The sequence below is a fragment of the Xiphias gladius genome, chromosome 23, assembly GCF_016859285.1.
Source record: "Xiphias gladius isolate SHS-SW01 ecotype Sanya breed wild chromosome 23, ASM1685928v1, whole genome shotgun sequence".
Lineage (NCBI taxonomy): Eukaryota > Metazoa > Chordata > Actinopteri > Istiophoriformes > Xiphiidae > Xiphias > Xiphias gladius.
The window spans coordinates 5,826,170-5,851,866 of NC_053422.1; the positions used below are offsets into that span (position 1 = coordinate 5,826,170).

Sequence of the window (25,697 nt, forward strand, 5' to 3'; positions counted from 1 at the left end):
TTAGCTAAGAATCAAATGTCCCATCGCTGTGTTTTGTTTGTGTTTTAATACTAACGAGTGGATGATGAGTTTCTCTCTCGAATGTACCTGTGTTCATTTGTGATTGTGCTCTCTCTCTCTCTCCATGCTCTCTGCCTTCTGTAGATTCAGCCTCACAGATAGTGTTTCAGATGATTCACAGTAAGTTGTCTTCTGTACCACTCGGGCTCAGCTGCCTGGCACAACGCCGCTCTGCGCTACAAAACCGACACCGCTCAATAAGTCATTTAATCATTCACCGAGTGTTGAATTGGATTTTCTTTATTTATGCAAGTGGAGAAAAACTGCCAAATGGTTAAAGTCATTTAAGGAGCTTTTTCTTGATGCCATTGACAATTATTTCACATACTGACGTTATGTTTTTGTTTTGTTTTTTCTCCATAAGCCAATATTTTTGTGACAGGTTTTAATATCTTTATGTTTACCATTTTTTTTGTGTCAGAATAATTACAAGAAAGTTGTGTTGTCATACTCATGCAAAAAGAAAAATCTCTAAAATGGCCCTTAAACACTCTTGTGATACTGGAGCTCTGCTGAATATCCGTAATTTGCGTTTTAGACTAAGGAGCTCCAGCAAAATAATTTTCAGTCAAAATTTTTTATAGAACTACACTGAAGAGTGAACTAAATGGACCAAAATGTTCTATTAAAGACAGTAATTTATGCAGATTTCTGTTTTCATGGAGGTGAAAGGTCGGAGTAATTATGGTCAGCATTGATGTATCAATACATTTGTTACAACATGATCTCATTTAAAAAAAAAAAAAAAAAAATCCTTCCATGGAAAATAAAAATGTCTCCCAATTAAGCAGATTCTTCCCACTTGCATCACTTAAAAAAAAAAATTGTATAAAATGATAAGTTAAATGACTGGTCAAGGTGAACATTTTTGGCAGTGTTGCTTTAGCAGTGTCAAACAATGTCCCTAGGCCTTACACTTGATCTGAAATGCCATGAAAATATGTTTTCAATAGATCTAGCGCACTTGCTTTTTTGACTTTTTGGCTGGCAACAATCCGTTCCTCTCAGATTAACTCAGTGCCTGCAGCAGTGGCTGAGGAGAGGACTTACTAAACTATGCTGCTCCAACATCACCTCAGTGCTTCTGCCGGCTGCATGTTTCATGTAACACAACCATTTCAACCATCCTCCTAGCGTCCCAACCATTTACCTTACAAAACCCACATCAAATCACCATGGTAATTTCCTTTGCAGCTGAAAGATACAAAAAGTGCAGCTTGTCATAAAGCTGGAGAAAGGATTCATAACCAGGAGATGACTCTCATGCAAGTAAATAAATTGAGTTATGAATAGATGGTAATTCAGCCCACACATTACACCTGTACCTTTTACCCGTCCCACTGTCCAAAACTTTAAAATGAAATAACAGGTCAGTCCTCTCCTAGGTTGAAAACACTCTCCTGCTAGTTTCTTTGGTCCACCCAGTGATCACTGGGCTCCATAAAACATTTGCCCATGATTGAGCACTGTAAGAGTAAGAAAATTGTAATGTTTGATACCGCACCTTTTGTCATTTTAAACCAACAGAACCTTTTGTATGTTGGCAATGCATCCATGTTCTGAATCTTTAAACAAAACCAATTATTACACTCGTGACTTGTGGGGAATTGTTTAAGCAAGAATAAAATGACTTAACCCATTCTAATTCTGTGTTTGTCACCCAGTAGAGCTGCATGATCCTAACAGTGAGGCTGCACTTTTCTGTCATGTTTGTAATCTAAAAACGGATGCTTTAACATTACTGACTGAACAAATATAAAGATCAGTGTAAACTTTCTGTGTTTTTTGCCTGTATGAATATACTGATCGTTGCAACTCATACACTCACAATCCAGAATGTTACTAAAAGCTTTACAACAACAGTTGCCTGCACCTGAAGCTGATGTTTTCAAAGGTCCCTCTAAGTGGCATCTTGAAATATTTCATGTAATGCATTTCCTGTTGAAACAAATGTTGGAATGTGACATGAGACAATATGGGATCATTCAATAGAAGGAACTAAAGGAAAAATAACCCCGAGGTAGAAATGCTGTCTGATTTGGTTGGAGGTGCAGAGGGGTGGGACATTGTATTGGATCAAAATCTTAGCCTCATGCTAACCCAATAGGTATAACTATCTTTGAGGGTACACACTTTACGTTCATCTTATAAAGACACATTTTATTTTGGTGTCTGTACTGAGCCACTGGTTACAGGTTACTCTCTTTTCCTTATCATGATGGATTGCTATTTTTTGTGAATGATGTGTTTTCTGTAATGCTACTGTACAGACATAGATTTTGGGTGGATTATCACCTCTAGGGAGAATTATTTATCAGTGCTTTTTTTTTTTTTTTTTTTTAAACATTAACCAACCAAAACTGGTGAGTCTTGTAAAATGTCAGGGTCACTGTGCTTTCAGTGTCCACAGGACGGCATGGAAGGGATAAAAAGGTCAACATACGAACATACTCTACTGTACTTGCAGTATAATGTGTTGAGGGAACTGTATGGAATGAATAGCAGCATTATAAAAATAAAAAGAACATGAAAAACTAAAAAACCTAACTTGACTAATTCACTTTTAAAGTAAAAATCATGTCTTTCCATAGAAGTGACGTGTCAACTCATGTTTTTCATCATCCATATTCTTGGTCTGTCTCTCTCTCTCTCCCTCCTCCCCAGGAGTGTGAGTATGATCGACATGCGTGGTGAGGAAGAGGGCATCTTGCAGCCCCACAGTCAGGTGCGTCACGAACTGATGCACAATCAGTACAACAGGATGAAGGAAGAGGAGGATCACTGGCAGGACGTGAGTTTCTCAGATTTGTCAGATTTTACATTTCTGGTCTTTTTTTCTTTTAGTCTGTGTGCATTTATTTATTTTGGATTAAAATTCTTTTTTCTTGTATATTTTTTGTTGGAGTAAGATGACTTTTTAAGTTCCATGAGAATTGAGTCTCATCCGCACAGTTTGTATATCTTTTCTTCATTGTGTCAGGAGTTTTCAGTTGTACGCAGGGATTTCCGTACGCCTGCAGGCTGAAGTAATATCTCCAGTAATATCTTTCTGTGCCCCAGTTAAAAAACTTAATTCAGTTTTCAAGGGCCACAATGGTGCTTAATGTCTCACATGGCTGCTAAGCCAAGCCCTCTTGTTTTGTTTCATTTGGAACTGACACACTTGCAACCTGCTTGTGTGTGTCAGGACCTGGCCCGATGGAAAAGTCGGAGGAGGAGTATTTCCCAGGATCTGATCAAGAAGGAGGAGGAGAGGAAGATGATGGAGCGGTTGATGTCAGGAGACACCTGTACCTCCCAGAGGAGGAGAAGCATAAAGACGTACAGAGAGATAGTGGAGGACAAGTATGTGAAATACACAATAACAGAATGAGTATTTGTCTCATTAGTAATCCACTAAAAAGCCGAAGGTGCATGTTCAGAATTATAATAGAGTAGCGGAAAAGTAGGTCTTTGTCAGAGAAGGGAACTCAGTATTCATCCCAATTCCCTTTAGCAGGCTCAAAGGTGACAGCGACTCCTCCTGGAGTTCAATTAAGTAGGTCTCCCACAGAGAAAAGTGAAAAAGGAAGAGCATATCTGCTTGAATAATAGTGAAGTAGAAATAATAGATCTCTTGCTGGGATGGATAACTGTAATGTTTTTATTACAGTTCTAGTTCAAATATGCTTTGAACTCCCTATGTATCCTAAACACTCTTACGCTAGTTAAAGAAAGATATATGTAGTGGTTAATTTTCATGACATCTTGTGACAGTTATTGCTGGTATTATTGCACTGCACTTCTCACCTCACTGGTGAATCGGTTTGTCTGCCTTTTTCTTTGGATTTATTGTCATTGAATTTTGAGTTTCTGCCGTCTCTGTACCTCCTTTCCTCCTATCAACAGGGAGCGTCGTGAGGAGGAGCTGCGGGATGCGTACAGAAGAGCCAGAACCCCAGAGGAGGCATCCGCCATCCTCCAGCGTTACGCCCAGCGTTTCTCCATCAGTGAAGCAGTCCTGGAACGCCTGCAGTTGCCAAAGCTCCTGGATCGCAGCATATCCGCTGACCCCTCCTTCCCCTGTTCACCCTTCCCTCTCTCCCTGTCCTCCTCCCCAACAACGCCAGACCCCTTCGACATAGACCCCAATGGGCCAATGAGGTACCTGCGCCAGCAGTCCACTCCGGTTCCAAAGTTCACATCTACATTGGAGGCGCGAATCGAGGAGTTTCCCAAAGACTTGTCCTCACACCAGCGGCCTCAGATTCGCTCCCGCTCGTCTGAGCCACCATCCACCCGAGCCCTGTCACCCAAACCGGTGCCTTTGCTGACACCCAGGCCTTACTTCGAGTCCCGAGCCGCAGCGGCTGAACCGCGGCCCGGCAAGGTGGGTTTGACTCCGAGGCACATGTCATCAGAACAACAGAGAGAGGTCAAGTATACAGCTAACATTACCAGGATTGTGAGATCACTTCCCAACAATAACAATGAAAGCATTTGTGGGGCTGGATTATATCCACCCTCTAAATGCCATGTAAGCCACTGCCTTGTCAGATGCCTGGTTGCCATGCTGAAATGTCACCTAATTTAAAATGCCTTAAAATTATCTAATTGTCCAACAGCGTTTCTTTGTTCAGGTTCCCTGCATGATGATGAAAAAGGTCTCTTCTTAGATGAATTAAATGATTGCGCTATGATTAGTGTAACAGTACCAGCTCTGTAGTGGGCACGGTTGTGGTCTTGACCACTTTGCATGCGGTTACTTCCCAGTCTTGGCTTCCCTCCTTGCAGGCTGGTGGGTAAATCCACCCCCAGCTCTCTTGGCATTTACATTAGAATGCCACAGAACCGCCATGGTGATGAGCTGACTGGTTTCTAGGAAGACACAGAACTTCCCCTCCCAGAAGAAGCATGTAATGTTTCAAATTAGCTCAGAGTACTCTCAGCAGGATCCATTTCCTTTTCTTCTGGAAAAACTTCCAAATGGAAATATTCAAAATGAGATCTTATGTTTTGGTGTGGCGGAGAGGGAGGGGCAGCTTATTATCAGACCAAATGGAGCAGAGCCCTTTTCTGGAATGTCTTGTCAGGAGTCTGAGTGGAGCCCGGCTTTGAATGGAGCCCTCTGTTCCCTATTGACTTAAGAAGTTGACAAGTAGGGCCCTCTCAATGTGAAGTGGGCTCCCAGCAGACAAAGAGGGCCCACACAAGCTGCTCGGATAGGGATGAGAAGGTGGAGGCGGAGGGGGGGCAGACTGAGAGCCTGCATTCACCCAACTCCGCCACTGTGTCTTAAGTTACTGCTCACTAGGAGCTCCTCACACATATATTAGTGCCTCTTTGTCATCGAGGCCAGCATGGTGTTGTGAGCAGGTTGAATAGCTGATAACAAACGGAGATGAGAGGCTGATAGTGACCAAAAATGAGGGCACTGGGTGTTTTTAATATTTTTAGTTTCTCGTCAAATTAGTTATGATCCAAATTTATCAAATTGCTGACATCACACATTACAAGTATTGCAACAACAGCGTCCATCCAAACAGAGGTTTAACCAAACAGTCAGCCCAAACTCAAGTCCAGAGGTGCAGAATCTTTAACAGGTCAAACTTAGTTGATATAACAAACATATCATTCACATACAATATTAAGTCATATGTTTATGTTTATTTATCTTAGCTCAGCTTTGTTGTCCTTGTTTTTGCTGCATGTCCATGTGTATCTTCCTGGACATTGTTATTGGTACTTTGTACTGTGTTTAAGTACATTGAGAGCCACTGGAAACACATCACACTTGTACTCCTCTCATCTAGGCGGACAGTTTGCTTCGAGTCAACGGCAACATAAGAAGTGACGACGTTCCCACCACTCCCGAGAGTCAAGGACGGGAATCTCCTCCTCATTTCCAGGCATGCCCTTCCAAAACCAACAACAGCACTGTAGATGCTCCCTCCTCTGTAGCATCACCCACACACAGTCCACACACCTCCCCCGGAGGAGCAAGACCAGTGTCAACAAAGGCCTACGAGGTACAGGGTGGCACTGAAGCAGCTTCTGAGGACGTCCAAGAAGAGAAAGTCACTAAGCGTTCGACGCCACCCAGTCGTCCCACCTCACTACCAACGGTCAGATTGCTGTTATTGTTGGTTACAGTGAAGCCTTGAAAAAAGCATTGCATCAAACCAGATTTAGAAAAAATGTAGTAATTTAAAGGTTTATTTGTAAAATGTGCATTTGCACCAAAAAAAAAAAAAACTGCCTGAATAATTTCATCAGTAATTTTAAAAACCGGTGATTAGTTAGTTTACAAGAAAGATCCTAAAACAAATGTCCTGTCTGCCATTTTGTAGATGCACAATAGATGGCACCTTCAACAGTTTCTATACCATTAAATGCCTAGAAAGATTGTTTTAGTGACAGTATACAGCCACGTCGAGTCAATGTATTTACGGATTTCATAGCACAGACTGTCATATTTTTCAGCGCCCTACTTAAATTTCTTTGTAAAGTACTCTCTTAAATTAAATTAGTACTCTGGGGTCAAAGTAGATCTTTAAGTGGCTTAACACTGCAGCAGCAAGCCCTGCTTTGTTTATTTTGAAACTGAACCAATTCCCATCTGCCTTTGTGTGCATGGATTTAACATGTTTAGTATGACTGTAGTCTGCAAAAGGATACATCTAAAATACGACACACGGAGACAACACATTCCCTTCCTCTCTTTCTACATCTATAGAAATTAGTTGGAACTGATTTCAATCTTTCCTTTTACTGTAAAATCTTAAAAGCTTATCTTGGACTGTAATCTAATTTTTTTTTAACACATATATTACGCACTGGTAATTACATTTGAATCAAACTGTGTCCTGTATAGGAACTGCAGAAGCCAGAAGAAAGCTTTGGGAAGCATGGAAGTCAGATAGCAGCTGTTTCAGAGGGAAAAAAGTCAAATGCTGCAGCTCAGCTAGCACCACCTACAGGTCTGAACAGCATGCTGACACCTTGTGGTTACTCATAGACGGTCATGGACCAATGTAATTTGACCTAGAACCATTGGGAAAAAATTAAAAATGAAAATGGAAAGTGTCTTTACTTTTCTGCTCTTCATTTGATTTTAACATTTGTGATTTTAAAAACAAAAAAAAAAAAACAAGTGTTGTCTTTGTGTTTTCAGAAGCCAAACAAGAACAAGAAAAGGCTGAACCATCTGGTCAAAACATGTCCAGTCTTGTCCAATCAGGGGTCAGCAAACAGCAAAGTCAGCCAGTAACTTTACAGGTGAAGCTGCCATTAGAACTTATTTAAACTAAACGAATCCAGGTGGAAGAAGAAACGATCACCCAGGCATCATACATGTAACTTTTGAATCTCCCTGCAGGCAAGTGTTCCCAGTTCCCAAGAGTTGTCACAGAGAAGAGAAAATGTACCAAGCTTAGCTGCGCCAGGATCATCTGAAAATCACCCACCGCAGGAAACGACAGCAGGTTAGTGAACTACTCGCATCCAAGTACCGAGCCAGCAGCTTCTTTTCCATACATCTCCTCGTTTTCTGAGTTTGATTAGCATATCCTCCTTGCTGGTTTTTTCACTTTTGCCTTTCAGCCTGGCACTCTTTCTGTTTTGCTGTTGTACTGCTAGACGTTAGAATCAGAGTCAAAGGGGCTGTCGATAATTTGTTACCATTATCAACCTATTTTGACAACCTGCACAAAGCCCTGCTGCACCTTTCATGTCTCCTTTGGTGAAATGGCTTCTTTGGCACTTACAAAAAGGGCTCCTCTCACTTTTCAAAAGGAGACAGGTACACAAGCTAATAAGGACTGAGATCCAACAAAAACTTGTATAAAAGACCTAAACTATGACCTTGATAGTTTAATAAAAATAATGCTTTGTTGTTTCCCATTTTGTCTTTTCTGACAGTTTTTAGCCCTCGTGTTAGGATTGTCTTGAAATGCTAGTCTGGTAGAAAATATACTGCCTTTCTACTAAATCTGAACCTCGTTAAAGACTCTAAAAACTTCTTATCCACTTAGAGTCCATTTAGCCTGCAGTATCAAAACTTTACTATGAAACGCTTCCCCAATTTGACCTCTCTAATTCTCTCGATTTCCATTCCAACTCCTGGTTTTGACATTTGTCTGTCCCCCCCCCCCTTCTTTCCCTCATTCCCTCTTTTCCCTCCACCCAAATTTTTTTTTTTATTTCGCTTTAGAGATTGCAAACTGTGTCAGGTCTCCGCTGGCAACCAGCAACCCTAAGTTACGTTGGGAGTTCTTCGCTCCACCAGGTAAACTCTTTCATTCATCGGTGGAGCTCATGTTTCTTCCCCTAGGTGCTGAATGCACAAGGTGTCCCTGCCGTTTTCTGCAAGAGCTAGACGACAACACTTCAGTCCTATCCCCTCGTTTTTAACTAATTTCCAGAGTATTTTGGATGATCAGTGATTTTCTCTCTCCATTTTGTGAAATGAAATTTCTCATTTGTGCTACAATTATGCACAATGAAACAATTGCAGAGTTGTTTGAGGTCTAACTCATCAGTCTATTGTGAAAGTAAAACAGCTACCTTCATTTTGATTCAATTGGTATCATGTTGAATAGGATGAATTGTTGTAAGGTCCTTCTTTATAAAAAAAAAAATAAACTCCAACAAAATTCGTCACCTATTCAGTTAATTTTATTTTTTTAATTGGTACACATATATATAACAGCATGTCACAACAGCTGTGACAGGAGAGGTTTTTTTTTTTTTTAAACAAAGGAAAAAAATACTAAACTATTAAATAAATAAAACAATTTATAAAAGTACAAAGAAAATAAATAACAATAAAAAATACAAAATGAACAGAAGACTGCACCCAATCAGCAGACAATAATCATGTAAAAAGAAAAAATTTGTATTTAAAGTTAAAGAAAAGATATGTGCACCAAATATCTGAGGGAATACTGGCCTTGTCCCGTTTTGTAAAAAGGAAGAAGGAGGAAGTCAACCTGTCTGCTTTTATGAGAATGAATCTGAGAATCAAATTTAAAGAAGTTAAAACGTGATGAGAGAGAAAGTGGCAAAAATATATACATGTATTTGACTATGAAAACTCATATCTGGTTAATATTTGTCATTTACTGAAAGAATGTTAAATTTTCTGAACAGTGGGACACCTATGACAATTTATTTAGTAAAATGCTTCACATTTCTAGCTTTTCCACCAAAAGCTCCAAAAATTGGCTTGAAATAGGTCTTACCTCAGCATCCTGATCACTTCTACACATTATTATAAAACTGATCATAAAAACATTTCAGCTGATAACAGAACAGTCAAAGGAGAAGAAAAGACAACTGTACAGTGTCTGATCGGAGAATTTCAGTTGTAGTTTGCTGCTTTTGGTGGACTGGTTTTCTCTCTCATGGGCTGCTCTGTCTCTCTCTCTTTCACCTGCATCTTTCCTCCTTAGGATCTCAAACCACTGGGCACATTCTGATTTCCCTGAATATTTGTCCAATCAAAAAAGGCATTTAGTTTCATCAACTGTATCCAAAACTGTATTTTAACTAATGTTCTCTCTCACACTTACTCTACAGAAGAGGCAGAAAAGGACCGCCGTGGAAACGTGAGTAAAATCATCTGACTGAAAAGCCCTTTTAACGCTTCTCATCTGGCTTATCACCTCCTGCGCTACCGTGGGTACGAGTAGTTTAGTTTAACTGAAAAAGTTAAAAAAAAAAAAAAGAAAGAAAAAAAAATTCTACAGGTAAGATTTTTTTTTTTTTTTTTTTTTAAATCCAGGGAGCTTATAAAGAGTCTCTCACTTAAAACACAAACAGATACCAGTATATCTGTGATAGGCCAATATGACAAATCAGTCAGGCTCTAGCTTTTTTTTTTTTTTTAATACATACCAACAATCATGTCTCACAGTCCAATAACGTGGTTTGTAAGAAAAATGTTATCATCATTCTCTGTAAAGTATTAGTTTTTAGTGTAGTTATGGCTCAAACTGGGAACCCACTGTGTCAGGGCTCCACTATGCATCGTAGGACACACAGAGCTGTTGATGTAGCATGCCAGATGAGGATGCTGTAGACGACGGCTGAGACTGCTTTCAATTTCATTTGAGCTCATCTCTCTCTTTCTCTGTCTTCTCTCTCCTTAGTAGGAGTCCTTTGGCTAGCATTGGAGTAGTGCTGTTGTGGTAGACCAACTATTTCTGTCTCCTCCCTTCCCTTCTTCTTTTCCTGTGGTGGATGTGTGTGCACATTGGTGTTGATGTGTGTATGTGTGTGTCGGGGGCCATATCAACCTGTCACTGGCTTCATGGTTGTGTGCGTGTATGCGTGCGTGTGTGTGTGTGTGTGTGTGAATGGCTTGTGGGTGTGTGTAAATGTGTGCATGATTATTTGTTTGCCTCGTGTGTTTTTGCGCATGTTGGTGCGTGTGTGTGGGTTTGTGTGTGTGTGTGTGTGTGTGTTGGGATCCATCAGGTGTCAGTCCCGGTGTTGCCCCAGGCCAAGCGGGGTGACCGCTGGTCTTGGGACCCGGATGAGGAGCGAAAGCGTCAGGAAAGGTGGCAGCAAGAGCAGGAGCGCATGCTGCAGGTATACAGCATACCTCAAAGGGTAAAGCATGGCGCATGAGTCTGCAAGGTTAGGGGTTCGGTTCCTTGTGGAGCCCAGTGGGCAGAGCAAGGCACCAGCACTGTGAGGATAAAAATCGATTGCATTTTTGCTACTGAGTGTACAAACTTCTCCTATACAAGGAATTGGGGGGGGTTAGATCTTAAATGAAAATGTGACACTAGCTAATTATGAGGCCTCACACACTTGCTACAAACTGGAAGTCAGTTTTTAAAGTGTCATCTGAACTACAGGTCCAGCTATGAACTTTGGCACTCAGCACGTATAGCTTTATTCTCCTATTTGTCCCATAAATTTAGGTATAACACGATTATTTGCTCTGTAGCACTCAGCAGCTACGCCTTCCACGAGGCTCTGATATCATAGGTGTGTCAAACTGGATTGGATGATTTTCAGTTAAAAAAAAAATGCGTAGACTTCTGGCTTTAAACTGGGCTAAGTTTCCTTGAAAAGTCTGTGTTTTTTTAAACATCTAGTTTACATTATAACTATTGTTTAAACAGCGTCTCAGTGACTAGATTTCAGCCCAGACCAGGTCCTAACTTGATGTTGACATATAGTCAGTGGAATGTTGTTTAAAAGGTTATATGTAGCCTAAGTGTCTTAAAACTTTTCACTTTTCAAACCAATTCAGCCCAGGCATTTATGTCTTTCAAACTGCATTGTGCTGAATACCAACCCCTGATAGTGGATTCAAACCATGCAATAGCACAGTAAGCTTCTGTGTTGTCACTGACTTGCTCAGCTTACAGTCGGAAGGATTAACCACATCTCATTGCTACTCGCAAAGCTTGCCTCCGTATTTGTTTTATATTGAGCGTATCCTCCCCTGAAGGCACATCCCAACTACTCCTATGCACACTTTGACCACTAGAGGGCGATTTTGTGCAGTGGAAGAACCTCTAGTTTGGTTCTATCCCTGTCTCCATCTCCTGCACACAGACAAGGACTTTGTCCAAGGTTGCTGCTGTTGCTGCTGCCCAAATCACCCTCTCTCTCCTCAACCAATAAGAGGTGCATCTCAAGTCCACACATTTTCCAACATTTAATGGATTAATTTGTATCCATTCTGTACTGTAGTCGTCTACAGTATCATCCTGATAAATACATCCAGAAAACAACAGTGATGAGAACAGATTTCTCTTCCTTCCGGTTGTTGCAGGACTGTTTGAGATGAGATGTGCTGAAATGGAAGAATGTCTGGTGCATCAATGTGCTTGTTACCTCCCTGATTGATTCTGTGTTGTCTCTGTGCTTCGACCTTGGTCTGTCATCTGTCTTGCCTCAGTTGCTTTCACTTTAAATCTTTAACCTTTAATTCGGCTGTCTTTCAGGGGTTCCCACACAACTCTGACAAGACTAAAAAATTAGTCTCACGAGGTTTGGGCTTGTGTAGAATAATCTTAAGTGTTGGAGGGATGTCAATTTTTTTTGTGGTCATGTTTTCCAGTTACTGTTGCAGTAGAGTACGTAAAGTAACAACCTAAATGAAATTTAAAGATTTATGGCAACTTTTGAAATGAAAATTGTGAGGGAACCCTGTGCCCAACAAGCTATGCATGCTCTGCTTTTGCCTTTTGTCTGCACTCCCTGCTACTGGTCTCATTTTGTTTGCTTTTTATCCCTAACAAGCAAATCAGATCTGAGCAAGTGTTTTGCCATAACAGAGGAACAGCGAGTTACCTTCGCATTCATTTATGTCTCCAAGTTAAGGCCTATATTCAGACTACATCCCTCAAGGAAATCTGATATAGTCTACCAGTTACTACAGCAGGATTTACTGGTCTCACTCCCTCCTTAGATTAAATTAAGCAGGATGCGCCAGGAGAGAATTTTACCATCGACTGATTCAGAAAAGGAAAGAAGCCTTTTGAAAAGCCTCTCGAACCCCTTTCGATGCCAGATATATCTGCGCATCATCTCTGTTTTCCTGCCAAAACATCCACCTGGAGACAGTTTAGTCGTCCTCCTCGTTGAGGCTCTGTGCTGTATGTCATGTGTCTGTTGCCATGGTAACAGGAGAAGTACCATCGCGAGCAGGAGAAGCTGAAGGAGGAGTGGGAGAAAGCACAGAGGGAGGTGGCAGAGGAAGAGAGGAAGTACCACGAGGAGGTGCGTGTATGTTTATGCCTGGGGGCACATGCTGCATCTGTGATGTTTTTTTTTTTTTCCAGTATGACTTACACTCAGAATATCTGAAATCAAAATAACTTTGGACTCATTGTTCTGGATGACATCACTAGTTAAATGTGTAATATGTGTGTATTTTTAAAACGAAAAGTATTTTCTGAATGATGATCTTAACCCACGATACTACTAGTACCTGCATTTTGTTGATATCTCACCCGACTCTCCAATCATGACAGGAGCGTAGGATACTGGAGGAGACTGTGACGCCTCTCACTCCCCACTCCTCAGCCTTGCCCTCCCCCAGCCGAGGGGAGCTCTCCTCCACCTCTGAGCCCCAGGACACCATCGTCCGCTCGCTGGCTGACTGGGAACGCAAACAGGAACTTCTGGAGAGGCAGTCGGTGAATAACGGATTGATTTATAGATAGTTGCTTTGTCAGATGTATGCTTTCATTGAATATCAGTTCAGGAGGGGGGTGGAGACTAGTTAAAATTTCAAGAGCGGACACATTGGCTGTTCAACTAACTTTTCCCTGTTTCCGATCGGATGGCGCAGAGGGGGAGCACGGAGAGCGTGGAGGGGAAATGGAGAGAAAATGACAGGACCAGTGACGTCAGCACTGCTGACGACAGCTTGAAAACAGGCAGAAGGTTGGCAAACAGTGTCTCAAAGCAGTAAATGTTGCATTTTAGCAGTTTTAGCAGACCCTCTGATCCACAGCGGCTTAGAATGAGGCTCTGAAGTCTCAGGAGACAATACTGCTTGTTTTTTATTTGGCCCTAATTATGAGAAGTTTACCAGCCTCATGAGAAAGAGTTGATTAAAGTGCATGCAAAGTGGAAACTTCAGAGAGGTTGAAGGGGCCCACAGACAAGTTGGAATCTCAGCAAAGATTGTTTTTAAAATTTAAAATTTTATGGACTTTGAAAGTGAAATCGCACTAATTCTTTCTCTGATAGTTTTTATTTTTTTATATGCATGTTGCAGGTTGTAGAACGTGACTTCAACTTTTATCTCAGTTCTGTTTTCGAGTCAGTGTTGCAGGAAAAATTGATCTCAGTGGGATTAGCTCAGTACAGAAAATATATGTGATGCGTATTTTTGACGGCTGACAAATGACGTCAACGCATTTTCTTTCTGTGATCCTCAGCCTGGCGAGTCAGAGCAGCAGTCAGCCAGAAACACTCGGTCACAGTCTGCAGAACGGCCAAAAACCTCCTCCGATGCCAACCAAGTCCTTAACTCCAGTAAAGAAGCAACAAGATCTCCCAGCAAACAGCAACAAACCCAGCCGGCCTGCAGGAGACAGGAGGTGTGGGTGTGTGTGTGTGTGTGTGTGTGTGTGTGTGTGTGTGTGTGTGTGTGTGTGTGTGTGTGTGTGAGAGAGAGAGAGGATGGCCTTCAGTCAAAGTTCCACCACAAATCAAGGATTTTTCCTAGTTTGAGAAAGATGCTGTCTTTTCAAGCCAGAGTTCGGTCCTTTTAAAATCTGACATCCATTTGTGTCCCTCTCACATACGAGGTTGAGATGAGAGCACACTGTTAAAATAATACAGAAGAGGGTGTCATTTACTTTCAGTTTGCAGTGACGAAGATACAGTTAAGCACAGTTGACAGCATGCGTTTTTTGTTTTTATGTTATACTGAGCATCTGTTCTGTATTAAGACATAATTTGACCCGACACAAATTCTGTCTGCTAGAGGCAGAATCTCTGCGTGCATGAGATTCTTAACCATTTTTGCTGCAAACATTGTTTTGTTCCTCATGTCCATTTTGATTTTACCTTTTTATTGCCCTCTTGCATTTTATCCCAGGTGTATATGTGTATCTCGGATGGCTAGAATAGCCACGAGTAGGGTTCTGGACAGACTGGATGATTTGGCATTTGGAACCTGCAGTTCCCTCGTTTGGCCAGCAGGTGGTATTTTGTACCTGCAATTTTCCCTCATAGTCCTCCACCATGCAGTATAAAGTGATAATACTGCCTGACAGGAAAAATGTTTTTTAATCGTTATCATCACAGTCATATACTGTAGGAACACTACATTTTAAAGAATAAAGTATGGCTGGGTTGTGCCGAAACAGCACCAGCTAGCTTGGATTGGTTCACGTCTACGACTCCGGCAGCCAATAGTGTCGCTGTATCTATGAGTCATCATCATCATCATCACGTTGCATGTTGCTGTCCATTTCCAGGAGTGGTCCCATTGATAATAACATGTGCCACAGCTCATCAAAGCTCCCTGCAGCGTGTCCACCAACTCCAGACACGCTGCCTCCAGCACCTAACAGGTACTGCATCACAAACAGCCCACATGGAGTGGGGGGGGGGGTTCATTTCTGCACTGTCATCTTCTGCTTTGCTGCCTACGTTTCTCCACCAATATCATGACATGTAGCACTTCAACCTGCCTCCAACCGGCCTGGAATTTCAACACAATTAAACAAATGTGGAGTCAAACAGAAGCAGAGGGTTATTTATAGCTTTTCATTTGTGCATTTGTTCATTGTGCAGGGAGCACATTCATAAACATTGCCGTAAACGTGCCAGAGGTATCAAGAAATTCTAGGGCTCTTCAGTCAAAGATCAGACGTCAGTAAAATAACAGAAAATAGCACACAGTGGAGACAGGAGACATGCGGAACAGTATCACTGATGGGAACACTTCAGCAGCAAACACACAATGACGTCAGCTGTGCAGAGAGCACTCATACCGGCCCTGATGAATATTGCTGAACGCAAGGACCCTGAACAATAGAAATGCAAACAAAAACAGCAATGACAAGCTTACAGACTAAATAGCAGGAGGAGCCACCTGAAATATTTTAGGCAAGGACATGGAATATAATTCACCACCATACTTTTTTCCCATAAAATAAATGTAATATATTTATTTTGGTTCACTGTAGGCCACTTAAAGGATCATGGGAGTTTAGAGGCTGCTATCTAACCTTCAGATCGGGATCAGTTGTTGTTTATTATGAAGGACTGTGCTCAGTTTTTAAGAGATATTTTGGGTGTAAGACAGTTTTCTGTAGCAGTCCTCGTTGATCAGCAGCATTTTATTCTCCTTGTCATTGTTAATTTTCCAGAACGGCAAATCCCTTCAAGTATCAAAGCTTTTCTTTCGCTCTCCCTCCCCTGTAGGTCTGTCAGTGGGAAGAAGCTGTGCTCCAGCTGTGGGCAGCCGTTGGGGAAAGGGGCAGCAATGATCATAGAGACCCTCAGCCTCTACTTCCACATTCACTGCTTTAAGGTGGGTGTCGAAGAGAGTGCTCAACTTCCTGAAGTGCTTCTTTTTCATCAAAGATTTAGTCTCATTCTGTATTTTATTTTGGGGTTTTTTTCTTCATCTGTTAGAGGTATGAATCCTACCTGAGACGTTGTGTAAAAATGCACAAATATGATTAAAGGACAGGTCTGGGTATATTCTTGGTTCTTCTTATAGTTAACAAATCCATAAAAAGACAAAGACCAACAATGACTTGATCCTACTAACAAGTATTTTCTGTGTATCTTCTCCTCTTTGCCTCAGAGCTCCATTGTTGTCCTAAAGCTACTTAACACACATCAGTGAGCCACACTGCTGCACTGGGTGTTCCTTCATTATGATGAACACACACACTCCACTTGATTTTCCGTCAATCTCCCATACACCATTTAGCTGCTGATAATATTCACTAGAGGACTAAATGTGTTTTAATCCGCCGCTGAAAATAGTCCCCAACCAATGCACTATTTACTCCTGTTTGATGAACATTTGCCAAACACTACAGTGCCCAGATGTTTTAGGAAATCACAACCTTCTTTTTTTCTTTTTCTTTTTCTTTTTTTTTTTTTTTTTTAAAGAAATGAATTACTTTTGTATTTAAAGATTTACTTTTTCAATAGCAATCAGGGGGCTTGGGGCAAAGTGCCACACACAGGGTTGGTAGGTAAAAGTAAAACACATTGATTGTTTTGGTCTTTGATGGTATTTGTTGACAAAAAGAGAGGTACAAAATAACACCAGCTTTGTCCTTCGAGATTCACATGTAATAACTAATTAATCAAAATGCCCTCCCCTGTTTCTCTCTCTTCAGTGTGGGGTGTGCAAGGGACAGTTAGGCGACACGACCACAGGGACGGACGTCCGAATTAGAAACGGCCTCCTCAACTGCCACCAGTGCTACATCCGCTCCCGCTGTGAGTACCCCCACCCATCTCTCCCATCCCGTGTCCTCCTCACCCCCTCGACCCCCCTATCTCTTCACTCTCCTTCCTCGCACCAGTTCCCTTTCTCTACCATCTCTGTACAAATGTTTCCGTCCATCCATCAAAAACAAAAATTGATTATGAATGTGGTCAGGTTCTGTCAGCATGTTCCAAGGAAATCAACCACACCATCATGTACAGCGAAAAAACACAACCACCAGAAATGAATGAACAACTTCCCTGTTACATAATGCTCATTAAGAGAGAGTTTAATCATTCTCTGAAACTGGAAAAAGGATAAGGTGTAATTCTTCTTTATTGTTTTCCAATGTTGTCCATATTTCACTTTTTTTAATGAATAAATGCAGTTTTCATTAATGCAATAATAACAGTAATAGTGAACCAGGTAGAAAAACAGACAGGGTTGTTTGATTTATTGTTTTCAAAGTAAATGTGACAGTGTTCTATGATGAATGAATTTAGGTGTATTTCAAAGGTTTCAGCTTTTGAAAAATTGCAGCCCTGCTGTGAGGCTGAGCTTAACGTGAAAATCTTCGCCAGTGCACCTTTTAATAAAGACATGTCAGACACACTGAAGTAGAGTGGAAAGGAGGGATGATCTGAAGCTGCATCGGCAGGAAGAGAAACTGGTGATGTTGCAGTTGGGAGAGGATGCCTGTAACTTTCCATCCTTTTTCACCTCGACTGCAGAAAGGCAAAAGTTCTGGCTTGTGTTTAAATAACCGCTGAGCAGCTGTTGTCATTCGGGGATCAGAAAAACCACAAAATCAAATCAAGAGACTCAATCAAACGACTCTTGAGTCATTATCGCAAATTAAGAGGTTTTTCTTTCATTAGACCTGCATGTCATTGACCTTAAAATCCCAGGGGAAAAAAATGTTATTTATAAAACTTGTGGGTTTCCTTCTCTTTCTTTTTCCTTTCAAGCGGCCGGACAGCCCACCACGTTGTGACACTCAACAGAAAAGCACAAGGTTCATGGAAGAAACCTCATCCCTGTTTTAACCCGATTATCTGCAGATCATGTCCTTCACAGCATGTCGGGATCTTTGCATCCTCTGCAGCTTAATGATAATGAAGATTCATCATGTGGGCCAATCTGGGATCCGGGGACAGTCAAATGTTTAAAAAAAATATATATTCTTAGTGTTTATGTCATCTGATACGTGAGTGAAATCTGGATTTGATTGGTCCACGTACCACCACAAACTCTGTTTCATCATGCAGCGAGAGAGAGACTGTTCTGGGGTGGCGGCCATGTTGAAAAGAAAACGCAACAACATTTACAGATGCTTCGAGCACAGGCAGGCTATGTTGGCCTCCGTTACCGTCAGGATGAACACACACACACAGAGAAAACATGGTGTTCACATCTAGGTTAAATGGAATCGGATTCTATTTTCCCAGACAGAAAAAAAATGTGAATATTTACCATACAGTTCCATATAATGGATATGCAGTATATCACATAGTTATTGAATCGCTTTTTGTCATTTAAGAAAGATTTTCTTGATTTGGGATGATAAGAATCTAACAACTAGAACGAAAACTGAATGCGTGGTGAAGCAGCTCAGATTGGACTTTTTAATTTCTCTTAACAGGCTGGATCTGAAAATTACTATTCACTTGACGTCCCTGCAATGGAGTACTAGATTCAAACAAAAAGATACACAAACTTCATTTAGAAAGGGAAATTGAGGTCTCAATAAACCCACTATTTAGATCCACAGACTCAACATATAGTAAGTTACTATTTTTTGATCCTTCGGCCCAAACAGTGATCTCTTGTGTCTCGCGTTCTGTGCTCAGAATAAAGTTATCTTCTAATATAAACACATATTATGGATGTAGTTCATCATTAGGGCAATAACACGACTTGTGAGCTGTTTTTGTGCTTTTGGGTCACAGCAGGCTGCTCCTCGGGTCAGCCTGTCAGCTTGGAAAGTCAGGACTTTAATGTGCCTTAGGAAAGCAAGGTGATGCAGGAAGAAAAAAAGCACCAGCTACGTGGTGTTTTATTTCTCCTTTTTTTTTTTATTATTATTATTATTATTAGAATTTTTTGGGGTGGAGGGAGGGATTTGGCCAAATTTGAAAACTGCAGACAGACAGGCTGCAGCCCTCCCTTACTTCAGGCTTTACTTCAGTTGATAAGTACTGTTTATTTTCACACAAACAACACCCTTAATTTCATATTTCTACCCTTGTGATTCCTCTGATTTGCAGTGATAAATCCAGTACGAAGAAAGGAAAACATTTGTTGTCTATCTGGATGAAGACACAGTATAGAGTATATATATATATAATATATATACTGCAGGGGACACCATTGATTTAATTTTGAATGTTTTACTCTAGAGCGATATAGACTAATGTATGCTAATAATTGAGATAATTTTGATAATTGCTCAGTGGTAGGGTTCATTTATGAAATAATAAAAAATAAAAAAAAGCAACATAAAAATCACCAGTACATGTTACATCTAGTTAAACAGCAGAGGTAATATGAACATTACGTACCAGCAGCAGTTGCACCTGTGCAATATTTGGTTGGATGAAAACTAAAGATCTGTGCCGCCAGCTGGACATTTTAAGTCACTTGCTTCTTTTCTTTTTATGAACTTGTATGAGAAGAGCTCAGTTATGTATTGTGGATGTTTAAAAAAAAAAAAAAAAAATTTAAAAAATGCACGTTTAAGCCTAAAACCAAATGATTTGCTGTATGAAAGCAAACTAGCAGCAGCAGCAGCCGCCTCCTCCTCCACCTGAACTGCGTCCTATAGCCAAGCTTCTCCTCCGGGTTCATATCTCTGATCTACAGTATTTTTAAGCTTCCGTTCCGATTGTGTATTTTATTTTTTATCCTCATTTAGTTAAAGAATAAATCTCGGCTGAGTCTCTTATAGCGGGATCTTTGAGACGGAGCTCTATATATACACACGGTGTTCTTAACAGGATAGTTGGGGAATGAAAACCTTTACGTTTGTTCTGTATTTATTGTAATATTCACCTGAACACTATCCGAAATATAGATTCATTTGGTGTTTAAATGCAATGGCATTTATAGCATACTGTATGTTTATAAATAAAATGTTATAAATTAAAAATGAGCGTCTGTCTTGTAATTTTGCAGCAAACCTAAAAAGAAAAACATGAATTAATATTTTATTGAACCAAAGAAAAGCGGTCAATAAATCCTTTGATCACAGATATTGAATATTAAATATTTGATAATGCATTTGAATTTCCTGACGCCGAACTCCTGACGCGCTGCCAGAGGGAAACGCAGAGAAAACCAGGTCCCTCCGCTCAGCCGGCCACGGCTTTTCTTCCCCTCCCGAGCGTCCGCCCGGGCGTGGTCGAGTCCTCGCGCCGCAGCTGTCAGTGCACGTTCGGCCAACGAGTCTTCCTCCTCGAAGGTGACTCCCCGGCTCCACGCAGTTGAAATATAGTAATCAAGTGGGGGGTTTTTTAAGATACGTGATCACTGGTGTCGCACAGTGTGCCGTGTCGGCCCGGTTCAGACCAACTGGTCTCCACTTTTCTTTTAATTTTTTCTTTTTTTTTTTTTTTTTCCTCCAATTAAGTGACATTTCCTCGGTGTCAGGGACGTTCATCCTGTTTCCGGGGACTTACGCTCGCTTCTGGGCATTTGTATCGTGGAGTCCGTGCGGTTCTGTTTACCGAAAGGCAAATATTCCCACCTTTCTTCTTTTTTTTTTAAATTTCTTTCTTTCTTTTTTTCTTTTTTTTTTAAAATTAAATCTCAAGGACGCAGTGGCTTGCGAGGCGACGCGGTGCTGTCCGTGGTGCTGAAATCTCGGGCCCTTTTCAAACGACCATGACCGACTGACCTTTACTTAAGGTCATTTATGAGCAAGCACAGTCGGACAGTGGCCTAGGGCCTGTTCACTCAAAGACTATGTCGACTTGTTTTCCCCCAACGAAGATATTACCTAATACCTTCGTTGGCTAGTTTAGTCCAAAGAAAACATGACGAAAGCAACTTGGACTATTATTATTATTTTTTTTATCATCAACAACCATTTCAATGGTACACCTGGAAAACTATGTGCACATGTAGAAATATTTCCTTCTTAAATATAAGCATTCATTACCTACATATAAATAACTTTCAGATCCTGGACAAAACATGTTACATAATGCTCACAAAATGGGAGGGAAACTCATTGTAAAATCAGACAAACAGACAACATGCAAATTATATAGAAATAAATACAATGTTTGCATCCATTCCCCCTTTTTTTTTTCTTTTTTTTTACCCAAAATAAATTCTTCCAAGGGAAATTTTGTAAAACATCAAAAAAGACTTGTATGATCGATCTACGAGGGAGTATGGCCTATGGTTCAACTATAGGAGACAATAATACGTATTAACACTATACAATTTGAGCCACAAAAAACACTGCCGTAGAAAGACACACAAAACATACAGATTTCCTGTCAGAGGTGAACATCGCAGTAGTTTGTGCCTTTTTTTTTTTCTCTCTCGAGGGAATAATTGTGTTTATATCGATAATTTAAAGAAACTAAACTCTCAGCAGCTCTGGAAACAAAAACAAAACAAAAAACCAAAAAAAACAGAAACGCAGCTGTAAGAGGCTACTTCCACACAGCAGGTTGTGTCTTTTAGGGAACGGAAAAGCAAAAGGTGTCAGCGTCTCGCCGGTTGTTCCGGCGTCTGTCTCCGAGCGCGTTGGGGGTGGGGGGTGGGGGGGGGGTTCTGAGAGCGCGTCCTCGGTGGCGGGTCTCAAACGTCTCTCCACCGAACAAAGCAGCTGTTGAACTCTGACATGTAGCGTGACTGAACGAGGCCCCGTCGCTCGCTGGTGCCCCCAGGGGTTTCCAGTGCGCAAGACGTCTGGGTTTGCTCACAAATTGCCCCCACCCCCCAAAAAATATTCATCTCAACAAGTCACTTCATCCAGAATTCGGTCTTAAATTGTGTAGTGGAAGCTTTTGGTTTGGGATGAGACGTGTGATCTTGCTCTGAATTAATGCATAATTCATCTCAACGGTGGGTCAGTTTCTTGTCGTTAGAACAGTAAGACGCCGTGTTCTGCGCCTTGTTCTGCGCCTTATCTCGGGACATCCAGTCCCAAAATTCGCCCAGCTTGCTCTTGTTTAAGAAAATATAGATATGTATTGTTGTTATGAGACACCGTGACTTGTGAAGATGGATATTTTTACAGCAAAAGTGTCAGCTGACCACGAGAAACGACGCAGGGCATAAAAATAAAATAGCGGAGTTGTCATCTTCTTTTAAACGGCTTCTTATTGTCCGTAAGTCTGTCTTGGGGAATTGCTTTTCAGTCTCCGGAGAAGGAGGAAACGTATCTCTTCTCCCCCCCACCCACCCACCCCCCTCGCTGTAGAGCCTCATTAGAACATGCTGGTCTTTACTAATGTAGCTTTGGCTCCGTTCTGTCTTTGCAAGGACGACAGTACGCTGGCGAATGGACCACCCAGCGAGTCCGGGATAGAGGTGATGGTCCCCGGGGCGGTGGCCCAGCCTTGGCTCGGTGCCGTCACCCCCATGCCGGTGGACACGGAGGTCTTCACTTGGTCCACTTGTCCGTTCCCGGTGGTGTTGACCTGCCCGCCGGTGGGGCTCGGCCCACCGCAGTTGGAGGTGGGAACCGGGTTTGGGCCCGGTCCCCCTGTGCTGTCGGGGTCGGTGGATTTGGTGTCTTTGCTGTCTTCGTCTCTGGAGTCTGCCTTCTTTCCGGAACTGGTCTTGGCAGCCGCTGCGGCCGCTGCAGCTGCCCGCTCCTGCTTGCGGAACTTGGCGCGCCGGTTTTGAAACCACACCTGGAAAATTGAGAGAGGATTAAAGGATTAAACCACTGTGGACGGACGGTTTTTAAAACAAAATAGATGAATAAATAAATAATAAACAACTATAACGACCAGAATGGCTCTTTAGCAGAGTTGAGGTGAATTACCCCCTGATTCGTTTTGCTTATAAATGCGTTTGGTGGTTTATCTGAAAGTGTCCCTAAAGAAATGCACAAACGCATCGGTCCTCAACAGAGGCGGGTGGTTCATTGTGTGAAAGCAGTAAAGCTTTTATTTCACTAAAATCTGTTTTGTTTTTTAAAAAGAGTGATTATGTTAAAAAGTTTCTTATTTGCATAATAAATCCACCGATGCGTAATTGTGCGTAGTTGTGCGTAACGGGAGCTGGTCGGCGCCCGTCGTGGGAGCCGGTGGCTGCGTACCTGCACTCTGGCTTCAGTCAGGTCGATTTTGAGTGCTAGCTCCTCTCTGGTGTAGATGTCCGGGTAGTGCGTCTCGGCGAAGACCCGCTCCAGCTCCTTCAGCTGGGCGCTGGTGAACGTGGTCCGGATGCGCCTCTGCTTCCTCTTCTCGTTCAGTCCGCCGTGGTCCGTGAAGAGCTTGTAGGGAACTGCGGGCGAAATGACAACGGTCACCGTCAGAGCCGGCGGTGGTCTTGCGGACGGGAGCGCGGTTAACCGCGAGGTTGTCGGAGGGGAAGTAGATTCGAATTCGATATTTAGTCTAAAATCCGGTTAAGGGCGCCGGACCTAGAGCCCCCCAATCCCGTCATGCCTCCGATCGCCCGCGAACCACCTCTGAATTGATAAGGCTGCTGACCTGTGATGCGGTTAATTGTACCGTTAAACTAATTGTCGCTCCTCGCACCGAGGCTTAAGTTTGAGAAACTTGTCATAATGTTCCCCGCCGCCCCGCTCGTTGCTACAGTAACTCCAATTCGGTGTCAATAATGAGCTTTAGTCTTCGCTTATCTAATTATTTTTCGAAGCTTTATGTCTCATCGCAAAGTAAATAAATTATGCCTATCATTTTGGCAGCTTAAGATAATTCTGTTGGCGGTTTTGGGTGTGACTGGGATAGTATAACCCCGTAACCGAATTACCGCTTGCCTGCAATCGCTTCTAACGTGATAAATTCTTTCATTTGTGTAAGCAAATTTCGTTTGGTAAATACTAAACACATTTCCATTTTCAAATGCAATCAAGGCGCGCTATAATACGCCGGGTCGAGGCTCCGGAGCCGCTGCTTACCTGCGGCGTACGGGCTGCTCTGGTGGTCCCGCAGGGTCCCCAGGCTGCAGGACCCCGGCGTGAGGGACGGGCAGCCGGAGGTGGCCCCGAAAGTGGTCCTGATGGGATTGTACTGAAACCCGCTGGCTTGACTGCACGAGCTGAAGTCCGCATAGGCCGATGCCAAGCTCGACGTGTCCATCCCGGCCATACATGACTCGTAGGCAGAGGAATTTAGGTAAGAATACTCCATTTTATACATTTGAGACGGCTCGGTGGAGTTAGAGAGCTGCACGTCCAGGGAAAAATGTCAAACAAAAACACCCCCCAAAAAAATAGGGTTAGAGAGGGAAAAAAAATAATAATAAAAAAAAAAAAATCAAAATGAGGAGGACGCGCGGTCTGAGATGGGGGGAAAGATGACTTGTTTGGTTTGAACTGGTTGGAAGGAGGCTGGACGGTGGGTAGATGTTCACTGCTCAGCGCCCGCTCCAAAACTGGCCTCCTTTATAGGAACCTAGCCCTGTTTTATGAAAAGCCCCCTAAGAGCCGCCTAGCCCGAGGTCTCTAGAGCATATAGTCCTCATAATAAACTTGGCTCTTTCCGCTTGGACAATAGCAAAGCGTTTGGTCTTATTGCTAGCGCTTTTTTACATGACAATAACTCATCAGTCTATTGGGCTGGCACTGGGGGCCCGGGCTGTCCAACCTCCCTATCATTGATCCCCTGCATCTCTAATTAGAATTTAATACCACGCCATTACGCGCCCCTCCGCCGCCGACGCCCCCCCTCCACCCCTCTACCCGTACACCCCACTCCTCTCCAACCACCATCTTGCCCTTTAATTCAATCACACCACTTGGAAATAATGAAAGTTGGGTGACGATTCTCCCTGATCCAATTTTCTCCAAGCTTTTAAGCCTTTTAAGCGACCGTATACCTTGGGCAGGATTTCATGTAGTATCCCCCCTCTGCCTTCTTCTTTCTGCCCGTCTGCTCCGGCTGTTTTCGCTCTGGTTTTGACTCTGGTCTCCTCCGCCGAGGCAGCAAGACATGAGCGTTTTGGTTTTTTGTTTTTTTGTTTTTTTTTATCAAGTGCAGCGAGCTCTTTTCTCGTTTAGATATAAGGACTTGCTGGGTTTTTAGAAATGGTGGTTGTTGGACGAATAAAACCGTGACTATCCAGTTTCGGCTGGTTTCAGTAACATTTTTTTGTTTGTTTGTTTTTTCCTCACCGTGTGTGACCCGTTTTTTTTTTCTTCTGCATTCTCTCAGGGAAAAACTGCTAGTAGGGGGAAAAAAAAACCCTAAACATGCAAAGACGCACTGAGCTGAATTATTTCATACCACAGGCTTCTCTCTGTTTTAGAAAAATCAAATTCTCATACTGAATGTGCAGATAAATCAGGTGTGCACACCAATCACATCCACGACAACGGTTCAGCAGACTAGTACCGAATACCCCCTTTGTTTTGATTCCTCTCTGCTTTATTCCACCTTACACTGCACCACTTGTGACTCTCCTTTTTTTTTTTTCTTTTTTGTTAATTTATTGCTTTTAATTAGCGATTTGCAGTGTTAGATCAGGGCATTGCCATTTCAGGTTCGTGATTGTGTAGCAGCCCAAA

At 42.1% G+C, this 25,697-nt stretch overlaps 2 protein-coding genes across 13 annotated transcripts in view; one reads left to right on the forward strand and one right to left on the reverse strand.

Annotated features, from left to right (window-relative positions):
* Window positions 1-19,697, forward strand: part of LOC120785007 (LIM and calponin homology domains-containing protein 1-like) — a 97,464-nt gene extending 77,767 nt beyond the window's left edge. For 7 of the 12 annotated variants that reach the window (XM_040119236.1, XM_040119240.1, XM_040119235.1 and 4 more), the window contains 19 exons: window positions 145-180; window positions 2,725-2,851; window positions 3,248-3,405; window positions 3,949-4,429; window positions 5,853-6,164; window positions 6,914-7,019; window positions 7,214-7,317; window positions 7,418-7,523; window positions 8,252-8,326; window positions 9,619-9,647; window positions 10,519-10,632; window positions 12,691-12,783; window positions 13,038-13,202; window positions 13,358-13,452; window positions 13,953-14,114; window positions 15,000-15,095; window positions 15,952-16,060; window positions 16,887-16,989; window positions 17,947-19,697. In XM_040119236.1, coding sequence (XP_039975170.1) covers window positions 145-180; window positions 2,725-2,851; window positions 3,248-3,405; window positions 3,949-4,429; window positions 5,853-6,164; window positions 6,914-7,019; window positions 7,214-7,317; window positions 7,418-7,523; window positions 8,252-8,326; window positions 9,619-9,647; window positions 10,519-10,632; window positions 12,691-12,783; window positions 13,038-13,202; window positions 13,358-13,452; window positions 13,953-14,114; window positions 15,000-15,095; window positions 15,952-16,060; window positions 16,887-16,989; window positions 17,947-17,972 — 2,497 coding nt within the window. In that variant the 3' untranslated portion in view covers window positions 17,973-19,697. The remainder of the gene's footprint in view (window positions 1-144; window positions 181-2,724; window positions 2,852-3,247; window positions 3,406-3,948; window positions 4,430-5,852; window positions 6,165-6,913; window positions 7,020-7,213; window positions 7,318-7,417; window positions 7,524-8,251; window positions 8,327-9,618; window positions 9,648-10,518; window positions 10,633-12,690; window positions 12,784-13,037; window positions 13,203-13,357; window positions 13,453-13,952; window positions 14,115-14,999; window positions 15,096-15,951; window positions 16,061-16,886; window positions 16,990-17,946) is intronic. The other 5 variants (XM_040119237.1, XM_040119244.1, XM_040119238.1 and 2 more) reach the window with 4 other exon arrangements.
* Window positions 19,698-22,422: 2,725 nt separating this feature from the next.
* On the reverse strand, window positions 22,423-24,330 carry phox2bb (paired like homeobox 2Bb). The gene is made up of 3 exons (XM_040120380.1): window positions 24,090-24,330; window positions 23,262-23,449; window positions 22,423-22,851 (listed from the first exon to the last, which is right to left on the reverse strand). The coding sequence occupies exons 1-3, from the start codon at window positions 24,328-24,330 to the stop codon at window positions 22,423-22,425; spliced, it is 858 nt and encodes a 285-aa protein (XP_039976314.1).
* Between the last annotated feature and the right edge of the window lie 1,367 nt (window positions 24,331-25,697).